Source organism: Pelophylax lessonae (genome assembly GCF_965119305.1).
Source record: "Pelophylax lessonae genome assembly, chromosome: 3".
NCBI classification, from domain to species: Eukaryota; Metazoa; Chordata; class Amphibia; order Anura; family Ranidae; genus Pelophylax; species Pelophylax lessonae.
Window position 1 is genome coordinate 608995563 of NC_138770.1, and position 20770 is coordinate 609016332.

The 20770-nt window shown below is 45.9% G+C and overlaps 1 protein-coding gene across 1 annotated transcript in view; it reads left to right on the forward strand.

Moving 5' to 3' along the window:
• The window catches only part of LOC309551026 (zinc transporter ZIP9-like), a 96660-nt gene that overhangs the window by 62987 nt on the left and 12903 nt on the right, over nucleotides 1–20770 (forward strand). The window contains exons 4-6 of the mRNA XM_082251467.1: nucleotides 8239–8307; nucleotides 15179–15264; nucleotides 16144–16278. Coding sequence (XP_082107593.1) covers nucleotides 8239–8307; nucleotides 15179–15264; nucleotides 16144–16278 — 290 coding nt within the window. The remainder of the gene's footprint in view (nucleotides 1–8238; nucleotides 8308–15178; nucleotides 15265–16143; nucleotides 16279–20770) is intronic.

Genomic DNA, 20770 nt, shown 5'->3' on the forward strand with positions numbered 1-20770 from the left:
TATGCCTATCCCATGCATGCTTAAACTCCTTCACTGTATTTGCAGCTACCACTTCTGCAGGAAGGTTATTCCATGCATCCACTACTCTCTCAGTAAAGTAATACTTCCTCATATTAATTTTAAACCTTTGCCCCTTTAATTTAAAACTGTGTCCTCTTGTGGTAGTTTTTCTTCTTTTAAATATGCTCTCCTCCTTTACCGAGTTGATTCCCTTCATGTATTTAAAAGTTTCTATCATATCCCCCCTGTCTCTTCTTTCTTCCAAGCTATACATGTTAAGGTCCTTTAACCTTTCCTGGTAAGTTTTTTCCTGCAATCCATGTACTAGTTTAGTAGCTCTTCTCTGAACTCTCTCTAGAGTATCTATATCCTTCTGGAGATATGGCCTCCAGTACTGCACACAATACTCCAAGTGAGGTCTCACCAGTGTTCTGTACAGCGGCATAAGCACTTCTCTCTTTCTACTGCTTATACCTCTCCCTATACATCCAAGCATTCTGCTGGCATTTCGTGCTGCTCTATTACATTGTCTTCCCACCTTTAAGTCTTCTGAAATAATTACTCCTAAATCCCTTTCCTCAGATACTGAGGTCAGGACTGTGTCAAATATTCTATATTCTGCCCTTGGGTTTTTACGCCCCAGGTGCATTATCTTGCACTTATCCACATTAAATTTCAGTTGCCAGAGTTCTGACCATTCTTCTAGTTTTCCTAAATCCTTTTCCATTTGGCGTTTCCCTCCAGGAACATCAACCCTGTTACATATCTTTGTGTCATCAGCAAAAAGACAAACCTTACCATCGAGGCCTTTTGCAATATCACTTATGAAGATATTAAACAAAATTGGTCCCAGTACAGATCCCTGAGGTACCCCACTGGTAACATGACCTTGTTCTGAATGTTCGCCATTGACTACAACCCTTTGTTGTCTGTCACTCAGCCACTGCCTAAGATAAGTCTTCTATGTGGGACAGTGTCAAAAGCCTTACTAAAGTCTAGATATGTAATGTCTACTGCACCTCCACCGTCTATTATTTTAGTCACCCAGTCAAAAAAATCTATAAGATTTGTTTGACATGATCTCCCTGAAGTAAACCCATGTTGTTTTTCATCTTGCAATCCATGGGATTTAAGATGTTCCACAATCCTATCCTTTAATAGGGTTTCCATTAATTTGCCTACTATTGATGTCAGACTCACTGGTCTATAGTTGCTCGATTCCTCCCTACTACCTTTCTTGTGAATGGGCACGACATTTGCCAATTTCCAATCTTCCGGGACGACTCCTGTTACTAATGATTGGTTAAATAAATCTGTTAATGGTTTTGCCAGCTCACCACTAAGCTCTTTTAATAATTTTGGGTGTATCTCATCAGGACCCTGTGACTTATTTGTCTTCACTTTAGACAGCAATCTTAGAACGTCTTCCTCTGTAAAGACACATGCATCAAATGATTCATTAGTCATCCTTTCGAATGGAGGTCCTTCTCCTTCTTTTTCTTCTGTAAAAACTGAACAGAAGTATTCATTAAGGCAGTCGGCTAGCCCTTTATTCTCTTCTACATACCTTCCGTCCTTTGTTTTTAATTTAGTTATTCCTTGTTTTAATTTCCTTTTTTCATTTATATATCTGAAGAATGTCTTATCCCCCTTTTTCATAGACTGAGCTAGTTTTTCTTCTGCCTGCGCTTTAGAAGTTCTTATAACTTGCTTGGCCTCTTTCTGCCTAATCTTGTAGATTTCCTTATCTTCATTGCTCTGGGTTTTTTTATAATTACAAAATGCTAGCTTTTTATTTTTAATGATTTTGGCCACTTCTGCTGAGTACCACAGTGGTCTCTTCCTTTTTTTGCTTTTACTGACAAGTCTAATGCAATTTTCTGTTGCCTTCAATAATGCACCTTTTAAGTAGTCCCATTTCTCCTGGACTCCATGTAATCCGTTCCAGTCTGATAAGGACTCATTTATGACTAATTTCATTTTTGAAAAGTCTGTTTTTCTAAAATCTAAAACTTTTGTTTTTGTGTGGTGTGACTCTTTCACAGTTCTTATATTAAACCACACTGACTGGTGATCACTAGATCCCAAGGTTTCGCCTACAATGACATCATATACCGAATCCCCATTTGTGAATACCAAATCCAAAATGGCCTCCCTCCTTTCCCTCTGCAGCAGGACATCTGTAGCAACACTCTGCGGGCTCTGCAGGTTATCGCTCTCAATATTCCTGTGTATTATCGCTTTTGGCTCAGTTTTCTCTTCTCTTTTTGGGGGTCTTTGTCGCTGTAGCTGTAGCGGTTGGCTGCACATTCCGCAGCGATCTTAAAGGGGCAGTACACATTTTATTGCACTGTTTTTTTCTGTAACCTTGAGCAATGGATTCTCAGGATAGCAAATTCCCCCCAGCTCTGGTGGGGGCGCTCAGTTCTCCTGTGGCCCCGCTGAGACCTGATTTGGCGACTTTGGTGTCTAATATGGAAATGCTGATGGCTGAACGTGCTGCAAAGAAGAGGGCTAGATTGTCTCTCTCCTCTGATTCAGATGGTGATATGGCTGCTTCTGGGAGCGTGCCCTTTTCAGGGTCCCGCTCATCCTTGGACCCCCCGGGGTCTGAAGGGGAGGCTGAGGTGGAGGGGGTTGATGCCTCCTCCCCGGGGTCGCCTGAAGAGCGGGCGACCATGGATGATATAATTGTTTCTGTTAAGGAAACACTACATTTGGAGGATGAGCCCAGTCCTCCGGGCGTTGTGTCCTCATTTGGGACGCACAGGACCCGCAAGTCGGCGCAGGTTTTTCCCTGCCCACCTGAGTTTCATTACACTGTTAATGAAATGTGGCGCACGTTAAAACGTCCATTCCTGGTACCTAGTCGGTTCAAATTGCTTTATCCTTTTGCACCGGCTACGGAATCGCGGTGGTGTGTGCCTCCACAGGTAGATCACACTGTGGCCGTGTTAAACAAGGCTACCTTGGTTCCTTCTGGGGATGCCCCGGTTTTCCGGGATCCCACGGACCAGCGGTTGGAGTCTCTAGCCCGCCATTCCTCGTTGCTCAGACCCGTTTTCGCGTCCGTTTTGGTGGCTCAGGCAGTGGCTGATTGGACTAAGGTGCTTAGGAGCAACCTCGTGTCTCATGATGTTCCGCCTGCCCGGCTGGAAATGGTGGATCAAATCCACCAGGGAATCATGTGATGCGGCCTTGAATGAGGCCCCCTTAGTAGTACGCCTCTCTAGTGTCTCGGTACTTAACCGGCGACTGATATGGCTGAAGAGCTGGTCGGCTGACCAGTCCTCACGGAAAACAGTTGCTGATTTTCCCTATGCTGGCTCTCGCCTTTTTGGCGAGGCGTTGGATGCCCTGGTAAAGGTGTCACGGGGGCAAGAGCACCATGCTGCCCCAAAATCCGAAGAACAAGTCCTTTCGAGGCAAGTTGGGTTCTGCGCCTAGATCCACTCAGGGGTCCTTTCGTGCCTTTCGGAACCAATCCAAGGGCAAAGCCCTTCAAGGCCCAGGGCAGTCAGAAGAAGCCCTGGGCGGGTAAGCAGAAGTCCGGCAATGCCGGCTCGGCGGGTCAATCTGCCTGAAGGGGCGCCCTCACCCATTTCAGGGGTGGGGGGACGTTTGCGCGGTTTTCTCCTACCTTGGCTGCTCCGGATATCGGACAGGTGGGTTCTGGAAATCGTTTGATCGGGATACAAGATCGAATTCCTTTCCCGACCGGCGGACAGATTCTTTCCCTCAAATCTTCATTTGCCTCCGGGGCATCTGCGGGACCTGCATCGAGCGGTGCAGGACCTTCTTGCTCAGGGGGCGATTGTCCCGGTGCCTCGTCGGTACAGGTTTCGGGGGTTTTATTCAAATCTGTTCACTGTGCCCAGAAAGGAGGGCAATGTGCGTCCTATTCTGGACCTGAAAGCGCTGAACCGCTTCGTGCGTGTTCGGAAGTTCCGTATGGAGTCTCTCCGTTCGGTGGTGGCCTCCTTGAGTCCAGGAGAATTCCTGGCCTCGATAGATCTGAAAGATGCGTACCTGCACATCCCCATTTTCGAGGGTCATCAGCGGTACCTTCGTTTTGCTATCGCAGAGGACCACTACCGGTTTGTGGCGTTACCTTTCGGTCTCGCTTCGGCACCAAGGGTGTTTACCAAAGTGTTGGCGCCGGTTCTGGGCCTGCTGAGGGCTCAGGGCATTGCTGTCTTGGGTTACCTGGACGATCTACTTCTGAGATCACGTGCCAGCCAGGACCTAGTGTGCGATCTGTCCACCACGCTACAGACGCTCCAGGAGTTTGGATGGACCATCAACGTTCAGAAATCGACGTTGTCTCCATCGCTTCATCTTCCCTACCTGGGAATGATTCTGGACTCTGCTCAGGCAAAGGTGTTCTTGCCGGAGGACAAGCTCCGGACTTTGCGAGACGAGATCAGGTCCCTCAGGGGCCTGTATGCGGGGCCTGGGGTTGATGGTTTCGGCCTTCGAGGCGATACCCTTTGCTCAGTTTCACACGCGGGCTCTCCAAGCGGAGATCCTGGATAGGTGGGACAGACTGCCTCAGTCCCTGGATCTGTGTGTCTCCTTGAGTCGTCAGACCAGATTGGCTCTTCTATGGTGGCTCCAGTCCCCGTCGGTGGCGGAAGGCAAGTCCTCCCGTCCGTTGGTGTGGGCGGTGATTACCATGGATGCCAGCCTGTCGGGCTGGGGTGGAGTCCTGGGCAACCTGTCTGCCCAGGGCACTTGGTCGGAGGAGGAGTCCTCCCTCCCGATAAATGTGCTGGAATTGCAAGTGATAAAACTCTGTCTCTTCCAGTGGTCGGACCGTCTTTGAGGCCGTCCTATCCGGGTACAGACGGACAATGCTACCGCGGTGGCTTACGTCAACCACCAAGGGGGCACCAGGAGTGCTCGGGCGGCCCGGGAGGTGACCGACATTCTGTCTTGGGCCGAGACTCATGTCCCGGCGATCTCGGCAGTTCACATTCCGGGTGTGGAGAATTGGCAGGCCGACTATCTAAACCGCCAGACCCTGGACCAGGGGGAATGGTCCCTGTATCCGGAGGTCTTCCAAATGCTGTGTGCGAGGTGGGGATCCCCGGACGTGGATCTGTTCGCATCCTGGCTAAATCGAAAGGTGGAAAGGTTCGTGGCAAGAACGCGCGATCCGCTGGCGGATGCATTGGTAGCCCCTTGGCATCAGTATCGTCTGATGTATGCCTTTCCCCCGATTCAGTTGCTATCCAGGTTCCTCCGCAGGTTAACCTCGGAACCGCGCCGGTCCTGGTACGCCGACGTTGTTCACCTGGCAGTGGCGCCTTCGTGGCGTCTGCCTCTGCGGGAAGATCTCCTGTCTCAGGGTCCGATCTTCCATCCTGCTTTACAGTCGCTGGCTTTAACGGCCTGGCTGTTGAGATCCAGGTCCTGAAGGACAGGGGTCTCTCCTCTGAGGTCATCCCTACCCTTGTCAAGGCTAGGAAACCTCCTCTGGTAAAATCTATTACCATACCTGGAAGGCTTATTTCGCCTGGTGTGAGTCCAAGGGGTTCTCCCCTCGCTCATACTCGGTGTCGAGAGTGTTGGCCTTCCTCCAGTCTGGTGTGGACCAGCGCCTGGCGCTGGCCACGATCAAGGGCCAGGTGTCCGCACTGGCTATTCTTTTCCAACGCCCTGTGGCATCTCATTCCCTGGTTCGCACCTTCATTCAAGGTGTGCGACGTTTGTCTCCTCCCAGGAAGGAGCCCTTACCTCCATGGGACTTGAACTTGGTTCTGTCCGTGTTACAGCGTGCTCCCTTTGAAAACATTCGGGAAATATCGTTGTCTCTGCTGTCTAAGAAGCTTGCCTTTTTGGTGGCGATCACTTCGGCTCGCAGGGTGTCAGAACTGGCAGCGTTATCTTGCCGTTCTCCGTACTTGGTGATTCACCGGGATAAGGTGGTTTTGCGTCCGCATCCCTCCTTTCTTCCTAAGGTGGTCTCTGAGTTCCACATTAATGAGGACATTGTCCTGCCTTCGCTTTGTACGAAGCCTAAGCATCATAAGGAGGTTGCTCTGCATTCCTTGGATGTTGTCAGGGCGATCAGGGTTTACCTGTCGTCTACGGAATCTTTTCGAAAAACAGATTCCCTCTTTGTCCTTCCCGAGGGACCTCGGAAGGGCATGGCTGCATCCGCAGCGACTCTTGCCAAATGGATCAGACAGACCATTGAACAGGCTTATGCTTTGAAGGAACGGGTTCCACCCTTCCCTGTTAAGGCGCACTCTACTAGATCTGTGAGTGCGTCCTGGGCCTAATGGCATCGGGCCTCGGTGGCCCAGGTGTGCAAGGCTGCGACTTGGTCGTCGGAGCACACTTTTTCCAAATTCTACAAGGTAGATGTTCTGGCATCAGCTGATTCCCTCTTTTGGCCGCAAGGTTCTTAGTGCGGCAGTGCCATGAAGGACCCTTGTTTTCTGGGTCCCTGGCTGTTGGTATTTGCTTTCCTGGGCTGTTGCTCCTGTTGAGCATTGTTTTCTGTTGCCCAGAGGTTCTCTTACTATGCATGTAAGGTTCCTTTCTCTGATGTGGGTACTGCGTTGCCTTTTCTACGGTTGCGTCTCTCACCCCTCATGTCTATACTGCTTTGGGACATCCCAACAGTGATGACTTAGAGGAGGCGGTGACTGTCGGAGGACGTAAGAGAAAACTGAATTTTTGTAAAATCTTACCTGTAAAATTCCTTTCTCTGTGTCCTCCGACAGTCGCCGCCCCCGCCCCTCTTTTGGGGTTCTTATTACCTACTGCTATGCTACCAAAGTTGGGAGTGGTCACTGCAGGGGGTATTGACCAGATGGGACAGCCCCCATGGGTGTGTATATGCAAATGCCTTTGTTCTTTTGACTAAGTCTTTATGCCTAGCTACTCCTGCGGAGCGGAAGTCAATACCCAGCATTGATGACTTGGAGGCGGCGGCGACTGTCGGAGGACTCAGAGAAAGGAATTTTACAGGTAAGATTTTACAAAAATTCAGTTTTTCTTAGATCTTTGTGTTCAGGTCATGAAAAATGGGGGCAAAAACAAGTGTTGCATTTATAATTTTGATTAGTATATATTGCTACACTTAGTGGTGCGCCTCTTCTCTTTTATATTCTGTAGCTTCTGCTGGATTTTGCTTCTAATCCCCTTGTGGAGGCTGCAATTTGTGGATTGAAATTTTATGATTACACAACCTTATCACATTGCTATAATATTTTTATATTTTTAAACGCTTTGATAGAAGAGTGCTTTGGATTTACAAACCTGTTTCTGGAACAAATTCTGCTCGCAATCCATGGTTTTACTGTATTCCACTATGTGTGTTTTTTTTTTTTTTTTTTTTGTTTTTTACAAAACTACAAACCTCTAAATTGTCAGTTTTTTAATGAGGAGACTCTCTGGGGTTTTTACAGCCTTAGGAAGTCATACAGATTACATTTAGTGCTGGCTGATATGACCAGAAGTTCTGGGGACAATAAATCTCTACTACTAAAGCAGGCCATACATTATACAATGGTCTTTTCTTCCACCTCTCCTTGCTGCAGAGCCTGCAAAGGGGTTCTGTGACCAGCAACAACATTCTAAGGTCTCCTGAACGTCTGACATCAGCTGCCTAGAAGTAATGGCACAGGGGTACAGGGTCCGTATCAAGAGCAACCTCTGCTGTCCTAATGTGGTATTAAACCCAAAAGCAAACATTTGTTATATTACAGCTTACCAATTATTTGATGTGATGCTGCATTCATTGTCTTTTTTAGGCTTTCTTTCCTTTATTTTCACATGGTGATCTGGCCAGTAAGTCTATCGTTTTTCAAGAGAATAAAAAATAAAGCTCCAGGTGTATCAGTTTACAGGGATGGGATAAACCGTTTAACCCTGGCAGGAGTGCTTACAATTATCAGCTTTTATTTACTCATGTAAAACATTTATGCTAAAAGACTGTTTTGTGTAATTGATCAAAAAATGTGAGCTGGAATTTGGTTTTAATTTCTTAGCGTTTGGAATTTGGTTTACCTTTTTATTTATTTTTTTCTGTAAGGGTGAACAAACACTTTAATGATAGCTACAGTACTGGATATGTGTTTTCTTCATATGCACACAGATGTTCCTTGGTTAAGTTGCAGAATCAACCCTGTAATGGGCACCTGGGCTGCTGTGGCTATTATATGACTGATCTAGCCTGTAGGCTCTGTTATGTATTGATAATAATAATTTTTGCTTTGCTTTCAGACCCCAGGACAGGAATGTCTGCAGGAACAAGCATCACAGCCACTCTGGGTCTAGTCATCCATGCTGCAGGTAAATGTCACTTTGAATTGATAAACTAGAGCAGAGGTTGGTAACCTTAGACCAGTGGAGATCTACCTGAGCAACATGGAAGAGATCAAAGATCAGTGCCCCCTTTTTTTCCCCTTTTTTAAAGAAATTACCTAGCAAGGCCCTATAAAAAGGTTGGCATGAAGAAAACTTATAAAAATATAAATAGACGTCACTGTTAAAAAAAATACTTATTTTCAGTCTGGTCATGTGATTTTTCCTGTGTCAGCCAGCAGCAGCTGCAGAGGAGAAACCGCTTGACAACGGCTGATAAAACTGATAGCGGTGATTTCACCCATGTTGGCGCTCCCTCCTCTCCCCTACTTATGCCTCTGGCTCACACAGGTGAGATAACGTGACCAGATTGGAGCAGTCTGAAAATAGGTTAGTCAGCATAGGTGTTGGGAGGGGGAAGGGGTATTTTTAAGGCTAGTTCGGTTTAAGCTGGAATTCTACTTTAACCACTTTAAGACCGGCTAACGTACATTTACTTTGCCAGTTTAAAGTGGTGTACTGGGATGATGCCTGCCAGATTGATTTTCAGCACGGGCAGGCGATGCTGGCACCAGTGACCGTGTTAGTTACCCCTTTATGCTGCATTAGTGGCCAGTGGCAGTGTTTAACCACTTTAGGACTGCTCACTGTGCTGCTACTGCGGCACAGTGGCAGCCCTGTGTCCAGCGACGTAGACCGACGTGTACGTCGCTGACCTCCTAGCTGTCTGAGCGGTAGTTGGGCCGGAGGAGGAGAGGCGGTGATCACCGCCTCTCTTCCCCGATCGTCGGGGAAAGTGTGAGAAGATCCGCCCGCTTGTGTAAACAAAGCTGTCAAGTTCCAGTGTTCAGAAGAGGTCTTCAAACGTCCCGTGTACATGAAGCCTAAGGCCCCTTTCACACTTGCAGACCGTTCAGCTCCGCCTGTTAGTTTTTCAGGCGGGTCTGAACGGTTGCCCCATGTATCTCTATGGGGCATCGGATGTCAGCGGAGACATGTCCGCTGACATATGATCCGATCCTGTCTGTCAAATCTGGACGGATGGAAACCCCATTTTCCATCCATCTGGCGGATCGGATGAGACGGTCCATTCTCATCTGATTCCCCCATAGAGGAGAGCGGGGATTTGACACCTCCGTCTCCACACACAGAGACGGAGCTGTCATCCGCCTGCTCAGCAGGGGATCGGCGGACCGATCCCCCGCTGAGCAGCACGGCTCCGTCGACGGAATGGAGCCGTGTGATAGGGGCCTAAAGGAGAAGGATCCGGGCTCCTCTGTGCATAGAGTAGGTCAGTATAACACGTTTGTTATTTTAAAGAAAAAAAAAACAAGACTTTATTATCACTTTAAGGCCTGGTTCACACTTATGCAGTTTGCTTTTGATTCGTTTCTGTAGTACATGCATTTTGTGCTTTTTCACATGCATTTTTCCCATGCGTCTTTTATGCGTTTTTTATGCATTTTATTTAGTTATTTTTTAAAGAGGAGGTGTTTTTGTTCGGCAGACATAAACTGCAAAAGATGATTATGGAAGTCTGTTGAACCAAAAATTCAGTGTTGCTTTTAAAAAAAGTCCCTGACCCTTTCCAAAAACGTAGTGGCTAAAAAACGCATAGATGTGAACCTGTACCATAGAAAACCACGTTAAATGGACTTCAGTGAGTTTCTAAACAATGCACTAAAAATGCATAAATTTGAACCAGGCCCTTACATCACTTTACTATAACTGCATTGCCCTTGTTGGATTTCACTTATCATCTGGATTTGCTTATTTAAAATTGCTTGTAGTCATAGGGGACATTCTGCATGCTCCTGATAATAATCGCCAGGCTCTAGTAATCAAATTAATCTAATAAGAAGCTGCTAATTAAGCTAATCATTTCCACTAATGTACAGACTGTGCAAAAATCAATTGCATTGCCTGGTTAAGAGATTATACCTGGAATATAAGTAATTCATTCATCCATCCATCCAGAATCCAGCCCAGGGACAGCTTAGCACTGTGCTAATAGTGCTGTATCAGAGTTTGATCTCGATGAATGTTTTTTGAAAACAGATTAATTCAGTAGTGAAGGCAGTTTCTGTTATCCCTGAGCCGGATCCGGTGTTTTATTACGGTCGGACGTGTCCTGATACACAGATTTGTATTGCTTATCTCCACCCGCTGGCAGTAAAGAATCGAGGAGTAATTGTGTTGTGAGAATTGTGCGCAGTGTTCTGCTATCTGTCTGGAATACTAACAATAAACACTGCACCAAGCAAGTCACATAGGGGCCGTTATAACTAAATGTGCCATTTGTATATTTAGTGTTTTTTTTGTCACTTGCTGTTCGGTGGTTTCCAGCTGAACAAAACACACACTAAAGGGAATGTATAGGGGTTTGTACATCTTATTTTTCTTACCCCTTCCTGCTGCCTTCCCAACACCTCTTTAAGAAATGGGGGCGTTTCATGAACTTTCCAATCATGTAATCACTGTGTTTTGCTATCCCAGTAATCATGTGATTGGGACCCTGTCATACCGACTCCCTGAAACCTGTCAGTGATTGAGGGTGCCCCCAGCACAAAAAGCCAAAGCAACACATGTATATGGCAGGAACAGGAATAAGGCCTACTTCAGTGCTGCTGCCACATATATGCATACAGCCAGCAGAAGGGGGATAAAAGTATAACTGCAGGCACCATTTTTTTTTTTTTTTATTTGGATGGCGTGCTGAAAGGATAGATCCACTGTCAGGTTTTTAATGCTGTCTGTGTTCCCCTAAGGGAGAGACACTCTCTTTAAAGCAGAACTTTACCCATAACAGTTTGATAACAAGTAGTGTTCTTTAACAAAAGAACATGCATTTCAGATGAATAATTTAGGCTACCAAAATTTAGTGTGTGCTGTAAATCCCCTCCAGCATTGCTCCTGTTTCTTCTTGCTGGAGGCCGCCATTTTATTGAAGCCCAGAGCATCATTTACTGATTGGAAACTCTCCTCCTTTCCTTGGTCCCAAAAACTACACTTAATTTTTTGTAATCAAATGTGTACATTTCCTGCCTTGATTGTATGTCTTGGCTCAGCTAGAGATGAAGGCTGACAAAAGCTTTACAGTGCTGAAGTTCATAGTGCTGCCAGCAAAAAGGAGAGAATATCGTGGAGATAAGCTAACTTTAATTATTTTGCCCTGTCACCTCTCCTACTTTTATTTCTCTCCCTACCTAATCTGTGTTCCCTCCACATAGTCTGTGTAATTCCTGGCACTTCCTCTTTGGCCTTTCCCCCCCCCCCCCCCCCCCACTCACAGTAAAATTTTGAGGCTGTCAGCAGATTGGCCACTAGTGACTCACTGGTTATTGGCAAAATGCTGGGAATACAGGACAAGTGAGGCTATGCAGGGCAAAACAAGGCGTTGCTTGATTTTAAACAGCATAGGCACTTATTTTTAATGTTTTACATAGCTATACCTGCAGAAGGGGCCAGTCTGAAGTGATCTAGCAGGACTTTGTTTTCTGACTAAAGTTCCACTTTAATTGTGCCGATAAACAATGGTACCCTGAATGAAAGTAAAGATACATTTTGAGCTAGCATCAGAACAGGAATAGAGGGAAAATATTCTTATAGGTGTACTTACTTGTTCCTGTAAGTGTAGAATTTCAAATGCCAGGGAAAAAAATCAAATAAAAGATTCAGTACATCTATGCAGTACATACACATTTTTTCCACATTTTACCCCTTTAGAAAGGCTGCAAGTGCAGAAAATACTTGTCGATCTGCCAGAAATCCAGTGAGCTCCTAAATCCTGTACTGACAACTCTGCCTGAGATCTTTCCTGGACTACAGGACTCCTGCCTCGCTTTTGTGAAACTAAGTAAAGAGAGGTGTTCTGCAGTCCAATTTAAGAGAACTGAGCAGAGCTGACAATACTGTGTGGGATTCCAGTGCAGCAGAGAAAAAAATGTCGGCTCACTACAGGAAAGCTCCATGGATTTCTGGCAGGTCGGTAAAAATGTTTCTGAACTTGCAACATTTTTAAAGAGTAAGAATATGGGAAAATGTGCCTGTATTTTTTTTTTCTTTTACACAGACATACACTTTAACATAATCCTTGAAGAATGAAGGACCAATGCAGAGACTGGTTTGCACCTGTTTTATGATGAAACCCACTCTTTATTTTTAATTTCCATGTAATGTTTGGGCACTAAATTTCCCTCAGGTGTCATTGTTCTTTATCCCTGAAACATTTAATCTTCTCCCCAAGAGGGCAGAGCATCTATAGTTTTATTGTACGTGAACGGAATAGCAGAAAAAGAACAGTATGCTGCTTGGCCCCCATAGAGTATTAATGGTAGACTTCAGATTTATTTCTAGTGCTAAGCTAGGCCCTTGAGAAGTAATTATTCTGGAATTAAAACAATTACTATCCAGGAACACCTGACACCTGTCAGGTCTACAGCACAATAATCTTATTGGGGATGGTATAGTGTACACGCAGCTTTGCATAAAGAGCAATTTAAAGCTGAACATAGGGCAAAATTACTTTAATTTCTATATGTTTGCTGCACATACCCTGTGCAGAGAGCAGAGCTGTGGGAGGGACCTAGCAGGCTCCACCCACTACAGGCTGTCTGCTGAAAACAACAAGAGGGGGCAAATAAAAGACCAGTCACTGGGCACAAGGAGAAAAGCTAGCAGTGACCGGCCTTTATTACAGGAAGCTCCAGCACAGAGGCAATGCTTCATGCTGGATTCCTGAATGTAATGGAAATGTGTACATGTACCTGCACCTAGAGGAAAAGTAGATTCATCTCCACATATGGAAAGGTTCAGCAGGAAGAGGCCTAGATTTGACTCGAGTATGGACAGGCAAAAGGTACCAAGTCGATTGGTACAACCGGCATGCTGGGTTTTTCCTGCGATTATCGCTAGCGGCGGCTGCTGCTGTCTTTTCCCAGCGGGGACGGCTTTTCTATGTTATAGAGAAGGGGATGTGGTCTGTAGTCAATCATAGGATGAATTTGGGCATGACCAATAACACTGCTTGGAATTTCAGTGCAGCAAAGGTACTGAGGCTGATTTAATTAAAGGTGTTGAAAATTGTTATATAATAAATAGGGAGAATATGAATTTCAACTATCTAAATTTATGTCATCTGCACATGATTGCATAATTGAAGTGAATAATCACACAGTTTGTCTTAAGATTCTCAACTAATTTAGTAAATCAGAGCAACTGTTGTCGGCTCAGTACAGGACATTTATTGGCTCATTGGGTTTCTGGCGAGGCAGCGGGTATTTGCTGTACTGACAGAGTTTTTAAAACAATAAAATATGGGGAAATGGGCATGTACTGCAGTGCAGAGATATGCTGTGCATTTTCTTTTTTGCCCAGACATATATTTTTAACCTTTTTACTGCCACCAACATATGCCATACATTGACAGTGACGATTTTACCTCATCTTTTTTATAATATACCAAAAAGTATTATATATTGCGTTTGTGTGCACTAAAATTACCATTAGTGTAATTTTTCATGAAGCGTTGCATTTTATAAACCATTGCGCTGATATCATGTGATACAATAATTGGAAGAAAGCTGCGCACAAAAGAGTACACTAAAAAAGGCTGCTCGTACAATAGTATATCAAACCATAAATAAATGAAAAGGGAGGTACAGCGCCACTAAATTAATAAACTAACTTAAAAAACTTGCAGAGGTAAATAGAGTCCATAAAGTCCACATAGAAGACTTGGTTCAGATGCAGAAAATGTAGCCGTAAATCCAACATCAATCTTGTAAAGTAAGCTTCTGGCAATAATCACACAAGGCAATAAAGGATGTACCCTTACCGGAAAGTTGGACCCACTGTTAAGGAAGGTCAAACAAGCGTGCAATGTCGATCACCAGGAGCAAACGATGCACCCAATTCTCCTCCAATCGTCCACGGAATATCCGGGCAGGACCATGGATTCAGTAAACCTCATAAACCCCAGGAGTACACCAGGGATAACCTGCCAACCAATCAGAAAATGGTAAGGACGGCCAGTGCAGGTGTGTGATTGGTTGCTAGGGAAATCCCTCCATTTTGTGGCAGCGCTCAGCACTAAGCCCCATTGTCTGTGGCAGGCATTTAGCTGCGGACGCCTCGCACACCAATAACGTCAGGACTAAGCTAGAGCCGTCTGGCTGACTGATTGGTTTGCTTTCGTAGTAAAGTTCTCAGGACACGAGCGAGGCGTCCGCAGCTAAATGCCTGCCACAGACAATGAGGCTCAGTGCTGAGCGCTGCCACAAAATGGAGGGATTTCCCTAGCAACCAATCACACACCTGCACTGGCCGTCCTTACCATTTTCTAATTGGTTGGCAGGTTATCCCTGGTGTACTCCTGGGGTTTATGAGGTTTACTGAATCCATGGTCCTGCCCGGATATTCCGTGGACAATTGGAGGAGAATTGGGTGCATCGTTTGTTCCTGGTGATCGACATCGCACGCTTGCTTGACCTTCCTTAACAGGGGGTCCAACTTTCCGGTAAGGGTACATCTTTTATTGCCTTGTGTGATTATTGCCAGAAGCTTACTTTACAAGATTGATGTTGGATTTACGGCTACATTTTCTGCATCTGAACCAATTCTTCTATGTGGCTGATATCATGTGACATGAAAATTTGAACCGACACCATTTTTATCTCCAGGATCTCTGCTTTCAGGTTTTTTTTTGGGTGATCAAACTTAACAAATTCGCCATCAGATCTTGACTTGCAGCTAGCGAAAATCCATCCCAAAACTGTCACTGCCAGAATTTTGCAAGGATACAAACGTGGCTAGCTAGAATCGGACTAGCTTTAAACTGTTTTGCCTTTTTTCTCTACAGCTGATGGAGTTGCTCTTGGGGCCGCGGTTGCATCTTCTCAGGTCTCTGTACAAGTCATTGTTTTCTTTGCGGTCATCCTACATAAGGTGAGAGAGGCCTGAAGAATACTGCATGTTTTCTTTTCTTACCACACAAAGGAAAATCAAGGCATTTTGCAAGCATAACTATTCATGTTGTTTCTTTCTCCTGCTGTCTGGAATCAACAAATGTTTGTTTAAATCTCATTTCCTTTCCTGATCTCAGTCAGAGCTGTTGGCAGATGTCCTCCGATATCAGCAAAGCATCCCTGGTATCCATCTAGATCTTTGAGCTCACAGCCTCCACTCTCCTCCAAAGAGCAAGCACATCTAAAGGGATTTCAGGGATACTTTACTACACAAGAAGCGATGGATGCCTGCATGTCAGGACTTTCTTCTCATCTAACTGTTCGTGTGTCAACAATTACTTTTTCTGGTTAGTTGCTAACAGAACAGAATATTTGCTTTTTGAGGAAAGGGGGAGACCTGATTGAAACCATTAAATACTTCAAAGGGGTGAATAAGGTTCAAGTTCAAGATTTAGAATACAGGTACATGATCTCAAACTAGCAGGAGGAAAAGTCAAAACTAATCTCAGGCTGGCTCTACATTATACAATTTTACTATTCGATTTCCTTTAGATTTACCTTCAACTATGTAGTGCAAGGGCCTGCCTGATTGCATACAAATTGACAGTGTTTAGGTCTGACCTCATATTATATGGTTTTGGTAAACCTAAGGGAAAATCTTACAATTGTATAATGTATGGTCAGCCTTAGATAGTCATATTTTGCCAAAGAGTAGGTGATGCTTGGAACAAACATCCAGCAGAGAAAGTAAGCTGGTCAACAGTAAGTGAATTAAGACATTCTTGGGACAAACATGGATCTATACTCGGACAAAAGGATCACAACATTTCTATTGAGACATTTTTTTGGTTCTTCATAGGCCCCAGCAGCGTTTGGTCTGGTCTCGTTCCTCATGCACGCAGGATTGGAGAAGAAGCAAATTCAGAAGCATCTGCTGGCATTTTCAGTTGCTGCACCTCTACTTGCCATTACAACGTACTTAATTCTGACAATGGTAAGCTGATTACACACACGTATATGTAAATGTAAAATTATATACAATATACTGTAACACATACACATCATTTACACAAAACCTGAATGTAAAGGTGAGAGTGTTGGTGTGATATATTCTGAGATGCCATCAGCTCATTTTACATTTAAAAAAAAAACTTTTTTAAAGTGATTGTAAACCTTGTTTATTAAAAAAAAAAAAAAAAAAAAAATGTTGTCATATGTACCTGCTCTGTACAGTAGCTATGCACAGAGCAGCCCCAATCTTCCTCTTCTGAGGTTCACGGCCGGCTCGTAATGGTCCTCCCCACTTGCTATGGGGCACTCAAGCGGGCTCAATTTCAGGTCGTGGCTTGAACCCCCCTCTCTCCTCACAGGCTGTGATTGACAACAGCAGGAGCTATAGGAGAGAGAGAGCGCCGAGAGAATCACTGCTCCCAGGCATAGCGCTGGAACGAGATCAGGCTCAGGTAAGTATAGGGAAGGTGGGGAGCTCAAGGGGGATCCGGTGCACAGAATGTTGTGTTTTTTTGTTTTTTTTTTTACCTTAATGTAGAGAATGCATTAAGGTAACAAATCACCTACCTTTACAACCGCTTTAACGAAGACAATATTTTGAATTTTACAATGCTAGGAGTGGAGGAGCAAGTGTTTGGTGGAACAGATTTTGTTCTTGGATTTAATTAAATGATACTATTGGTTGGCATGGATAAATAACCAGATTTCGTTTTTGGATTTAATTAAATGATTCTATTGGTTGGTGTGGATTATTAATTAACCACTTCCAGCCCAGTCCTATTCTGGCACTCCTCTCCTACATGTAAAAATCATACTTTCTCTTTCGTTCACCGACTGATACAGCTCCATGTCTTCTAGACCATTGGGCTTATGCTGCTCTCTCTTCTGGAATAGGACTAGGCGGAAACCTTTTTGGTTACGCCCCTAAGGCAGTCCCAGAGGGTATACCATCACTTCCTGATTTATGACTTCAGTTTTTTCTGCCTAGTCAGGAGTAAGGACCAGGCTATCTGCTAGTATCTGCGGTCTTGACATTCATTCCTTTTTATATGGAATTTTTTACTTTTTGTTTATTATTTTTGTTCCTGTGTGACTGCAATCAATCTGTTCCTGTGTGAACTACAATCAACAGCTGGACTGGGCGATGCACTGGATATCCTAGAATCCTTATGGTCTTCCCAGTGTGGCCTGCGAGTGCAACCCAACTATTAGCTCCGCACTAGGTTGGCCGCGACATAGCCACACTGGACGGGGACTGGCCGGTGGGTGAAACACCTCGCAAGGTTGCATAGCCCTGGTCACGACAGCAGTTCCGATCAGAGTGGCAGCATACCTTAGGCCGCAGCACCCCCATTCCAAGATGGTGCAGTGGACTTCTGGGAGTTGCGCTCGCCTGCTAGTATACCCCCTTTTTTTTTTTTTTTTGGAATTGTTGGTGTGGTCGCAGGCCCCCTCCTGTGTCCTCCCTCCCCCTCACGTTTTTTTTCCCCATCTCCACAGCGGGGTTCCCCCTGCGTAGGTTGCCCTCACCTGCCCCCTGTCTCCTTAGCCCCTTTTGGGGGGTACAGATGTATTTGGGTAGGGGGGCTTGTCTGGTGTTTTGCCGAAGAGTGGTGGGTGGGTGCCTGTACCTTGCGTGTTGCGGGGGGGGGTCCCTGTGGGCTCTCCTCCTTGTGGATGCCTCTTCCCTGGGGTCCCGTGCAGTGCTGCCATTTTGCCGTGAATGCTGCATTCCCAGCTTCGTTGGCCATGTTTGTGTAGTCCAGCGGCCATGTTTTGGGTTTCCATAGAGAAGAACGGCGGTTGTTTTCTTGTAGTCTTGAGTGTGGTGATGTGCTATGGGGGCTGATTCTTGTGGTACTCCAGCGGTGCGTGGGGGGGGGGGGGGTGTTCCCCTTTTTTCTTTTTTTTTTTGCAAAAGAAAAAACTATTTCTGTTGTGCACGGTGCGGCTCTAATTAACCCCTTCCCTTGTGGGCAATGGAGCTTCTGGTCCGTGTATCACCACCTGACCCACTCCTGGAAGCTGCGGGACCCTCTGGGTGTCAGTCTGACTTGGCGGCCATGACGGCAGCCCTGCAGTTACTAGTATCCATAGGTAAATAAGCCCTGCAAAGGGGGCCTAGCAAGAAGCGCCCCCGGCCTTCATCTGTATCCTCTGCATCCTCTGCCTCCTCAAGGTCTGCGGTGGTACTGGCCGCCGTGGACGAGATTTAGCCCACTGGGTCTGCATCCATGCACGCTGAGTGCTCCAACAGTGAGGACGAGTTCTCCTCCGCAGCCGTGCATGAAAAAGCGCTGGTGGAGGCCCTAATTGTATCAGTGCGAGAAACTTTGGAGGACTCAGCGTAGCCGATGCAGTTTGGCACCCGCAAATCTTCCAAGGTGACAAAGGTTTTCCCCCGCCTATTTTGACAAGATTGTCACTAGTCAGTGGGGTTTCCCGGAACGCATGGTTGAAATACCTAATTGCTTCACTAGGAGATCTCTCCTGAAGAAACTTACAGTTCCACCGTCGGAGGACTCTCAGGTTTCCAGCTTGAATAAGACTACGCTTTTAGAGGATTCTTCATCCTTTAAGGATCCAGTGGACAAGAGAGCTGAGGCTCTGGTTCGATATCTGTTCACGTGGCTGGTTCAATGTTGAGGCCGGTGTTTGCTATCACCGTGGTATCCCAGACCTTAACGGAATGGGCAAAAGTTTTAAGCCAGGATCTGGAAGGGAGTCGACACCCTCCTGAGCTGGCGGATCAGTTGATCCAGGGGTTACAGTACATTTTGTGATGCATCTTTGGATGCGACCCCCTTGGCCGGCAGGATATCTGTGACGGCCGTGATTTTTCACCGCATGATATGGATGAAGTACTGGTCGGCCGACCAGGCCTCTAAAAAGGTGCTGACTGATCTACCTTTTGTAGGCGACCAGTTGTTCGGTGCCTCTATGGAAGAGATCATTAAGGACCTTACGGAAGGTAAGAGTTCATTACTTCTGCAGCTTGCTAAGGGCAAGGAACCTCGTTGTAAGCATGGTCCTTTCTTCTCGGCTCACAAGCGGCCCTTTCTGGATCGCAGGAAAAGGTTTTCGAAATCCACCCATAGCTTTGCAGGAGGCCCTGGAATGGTAGGTCAAAAGCGAGCACTTCTGGTTCCGCAGACAAGCCTTCCCCAGCCTGAAGGGGCGTCCTCACCCGCATCTGTGGTGGGGGGATGTCTTCGCCTTTTTCTGGATCCGTGGACCTTGCTCATTCAGGACAGATCGGTCCACAAGTTGATTTGGTTCGGTTACAAGATCGTGTTTCGGTCCTTGCCTCCGGCAAGGTTCTTTCCTTCCAACTTGCGCCTGTCTCCCGATCGGCTACAGGGCCTCTATGGGGCAGTGCAGGACCTGTAAGCATAAGAAGTCATTGTGCCGGTTCCAGAGTTGGAACGTTTTCAAGGTTTTGTTTTTTACCATAAAGCCAAGGTTTTTATTCAAATCGGTTTACAGTTCCCAGGAAGGAAGGCAAGGTTCATCCGATCTAGAATCCCAAGGCTCTGAACCACTTTGTGCAGGCTCAAAAATATCTGATGGAGTCCATCCACACAGTAGTAGCTTTTCTTCATCAAGGGGATCTTCTGGCTTCTATCGATCCCAAGGACGCTTACCTTCATATTCCAATATATGTCAGACATTAGCGTTTTCTTCGTTTTGCTGTGGGCAACGAGCACTGTAATGGAACCACAACCCACACTGTGCTTGTAGACTTCTGTCAGTATACGGCTTCCTCCCAGTTGTGAACATAGATAATCAGATTTTCTCAGCCGCCCCCACACAAAGCTAGCCGACAACTTAGCTTGTATAAGTTTTGGAACCTTCTCGAATAAAAACTGTTTATTCAAACACAGGCACAAAGAGATATACACTGTGGGATAACCCCCCTGCCTTAGCAGCCAATCCACATACACATATACATCCCATAATAGGTTGATCTTAAGGCAGTGTGAGGGATTAGCTCGGTGGCGGGTGTGGATGACCCCTTGGGGGGTGCGTTTTCCCAGAGAGGTAGCCGACACTGCTGATCCTACAGCAGACACTCAATAGTCCTTTTATAATAGCTTCACAGGGCAACACAGTCCTTTGTTTCTTTCACATCAACAGTTCGTCTTCTCACCTTTGAGACGTATTCACCCTTGGTTACCGTCCCGGGCACACATCACTCCGGGGGGTCTTCTCCCAGGCCCACACATCCTGTCGGGAGGCACACGCTGACTGTCCTCCTGCTCCCAGCCCACATGGCTTCAGGATGCAGCTTCTGGAGGCAGCAAACAATAGGAATTTCTCTGAACAAATTATAGAGCCTTAACTCCCTCATTCTGAACAGGTGAAGGCCTTTCAACTTCCTGCTGGCTAGCTCTGTAGCCAACACCCTAAATTAATTAATGGACTTTCTAAATCAGGTAGAAATGTATCTCCTTCCTGTGACTACATTCCCAGAT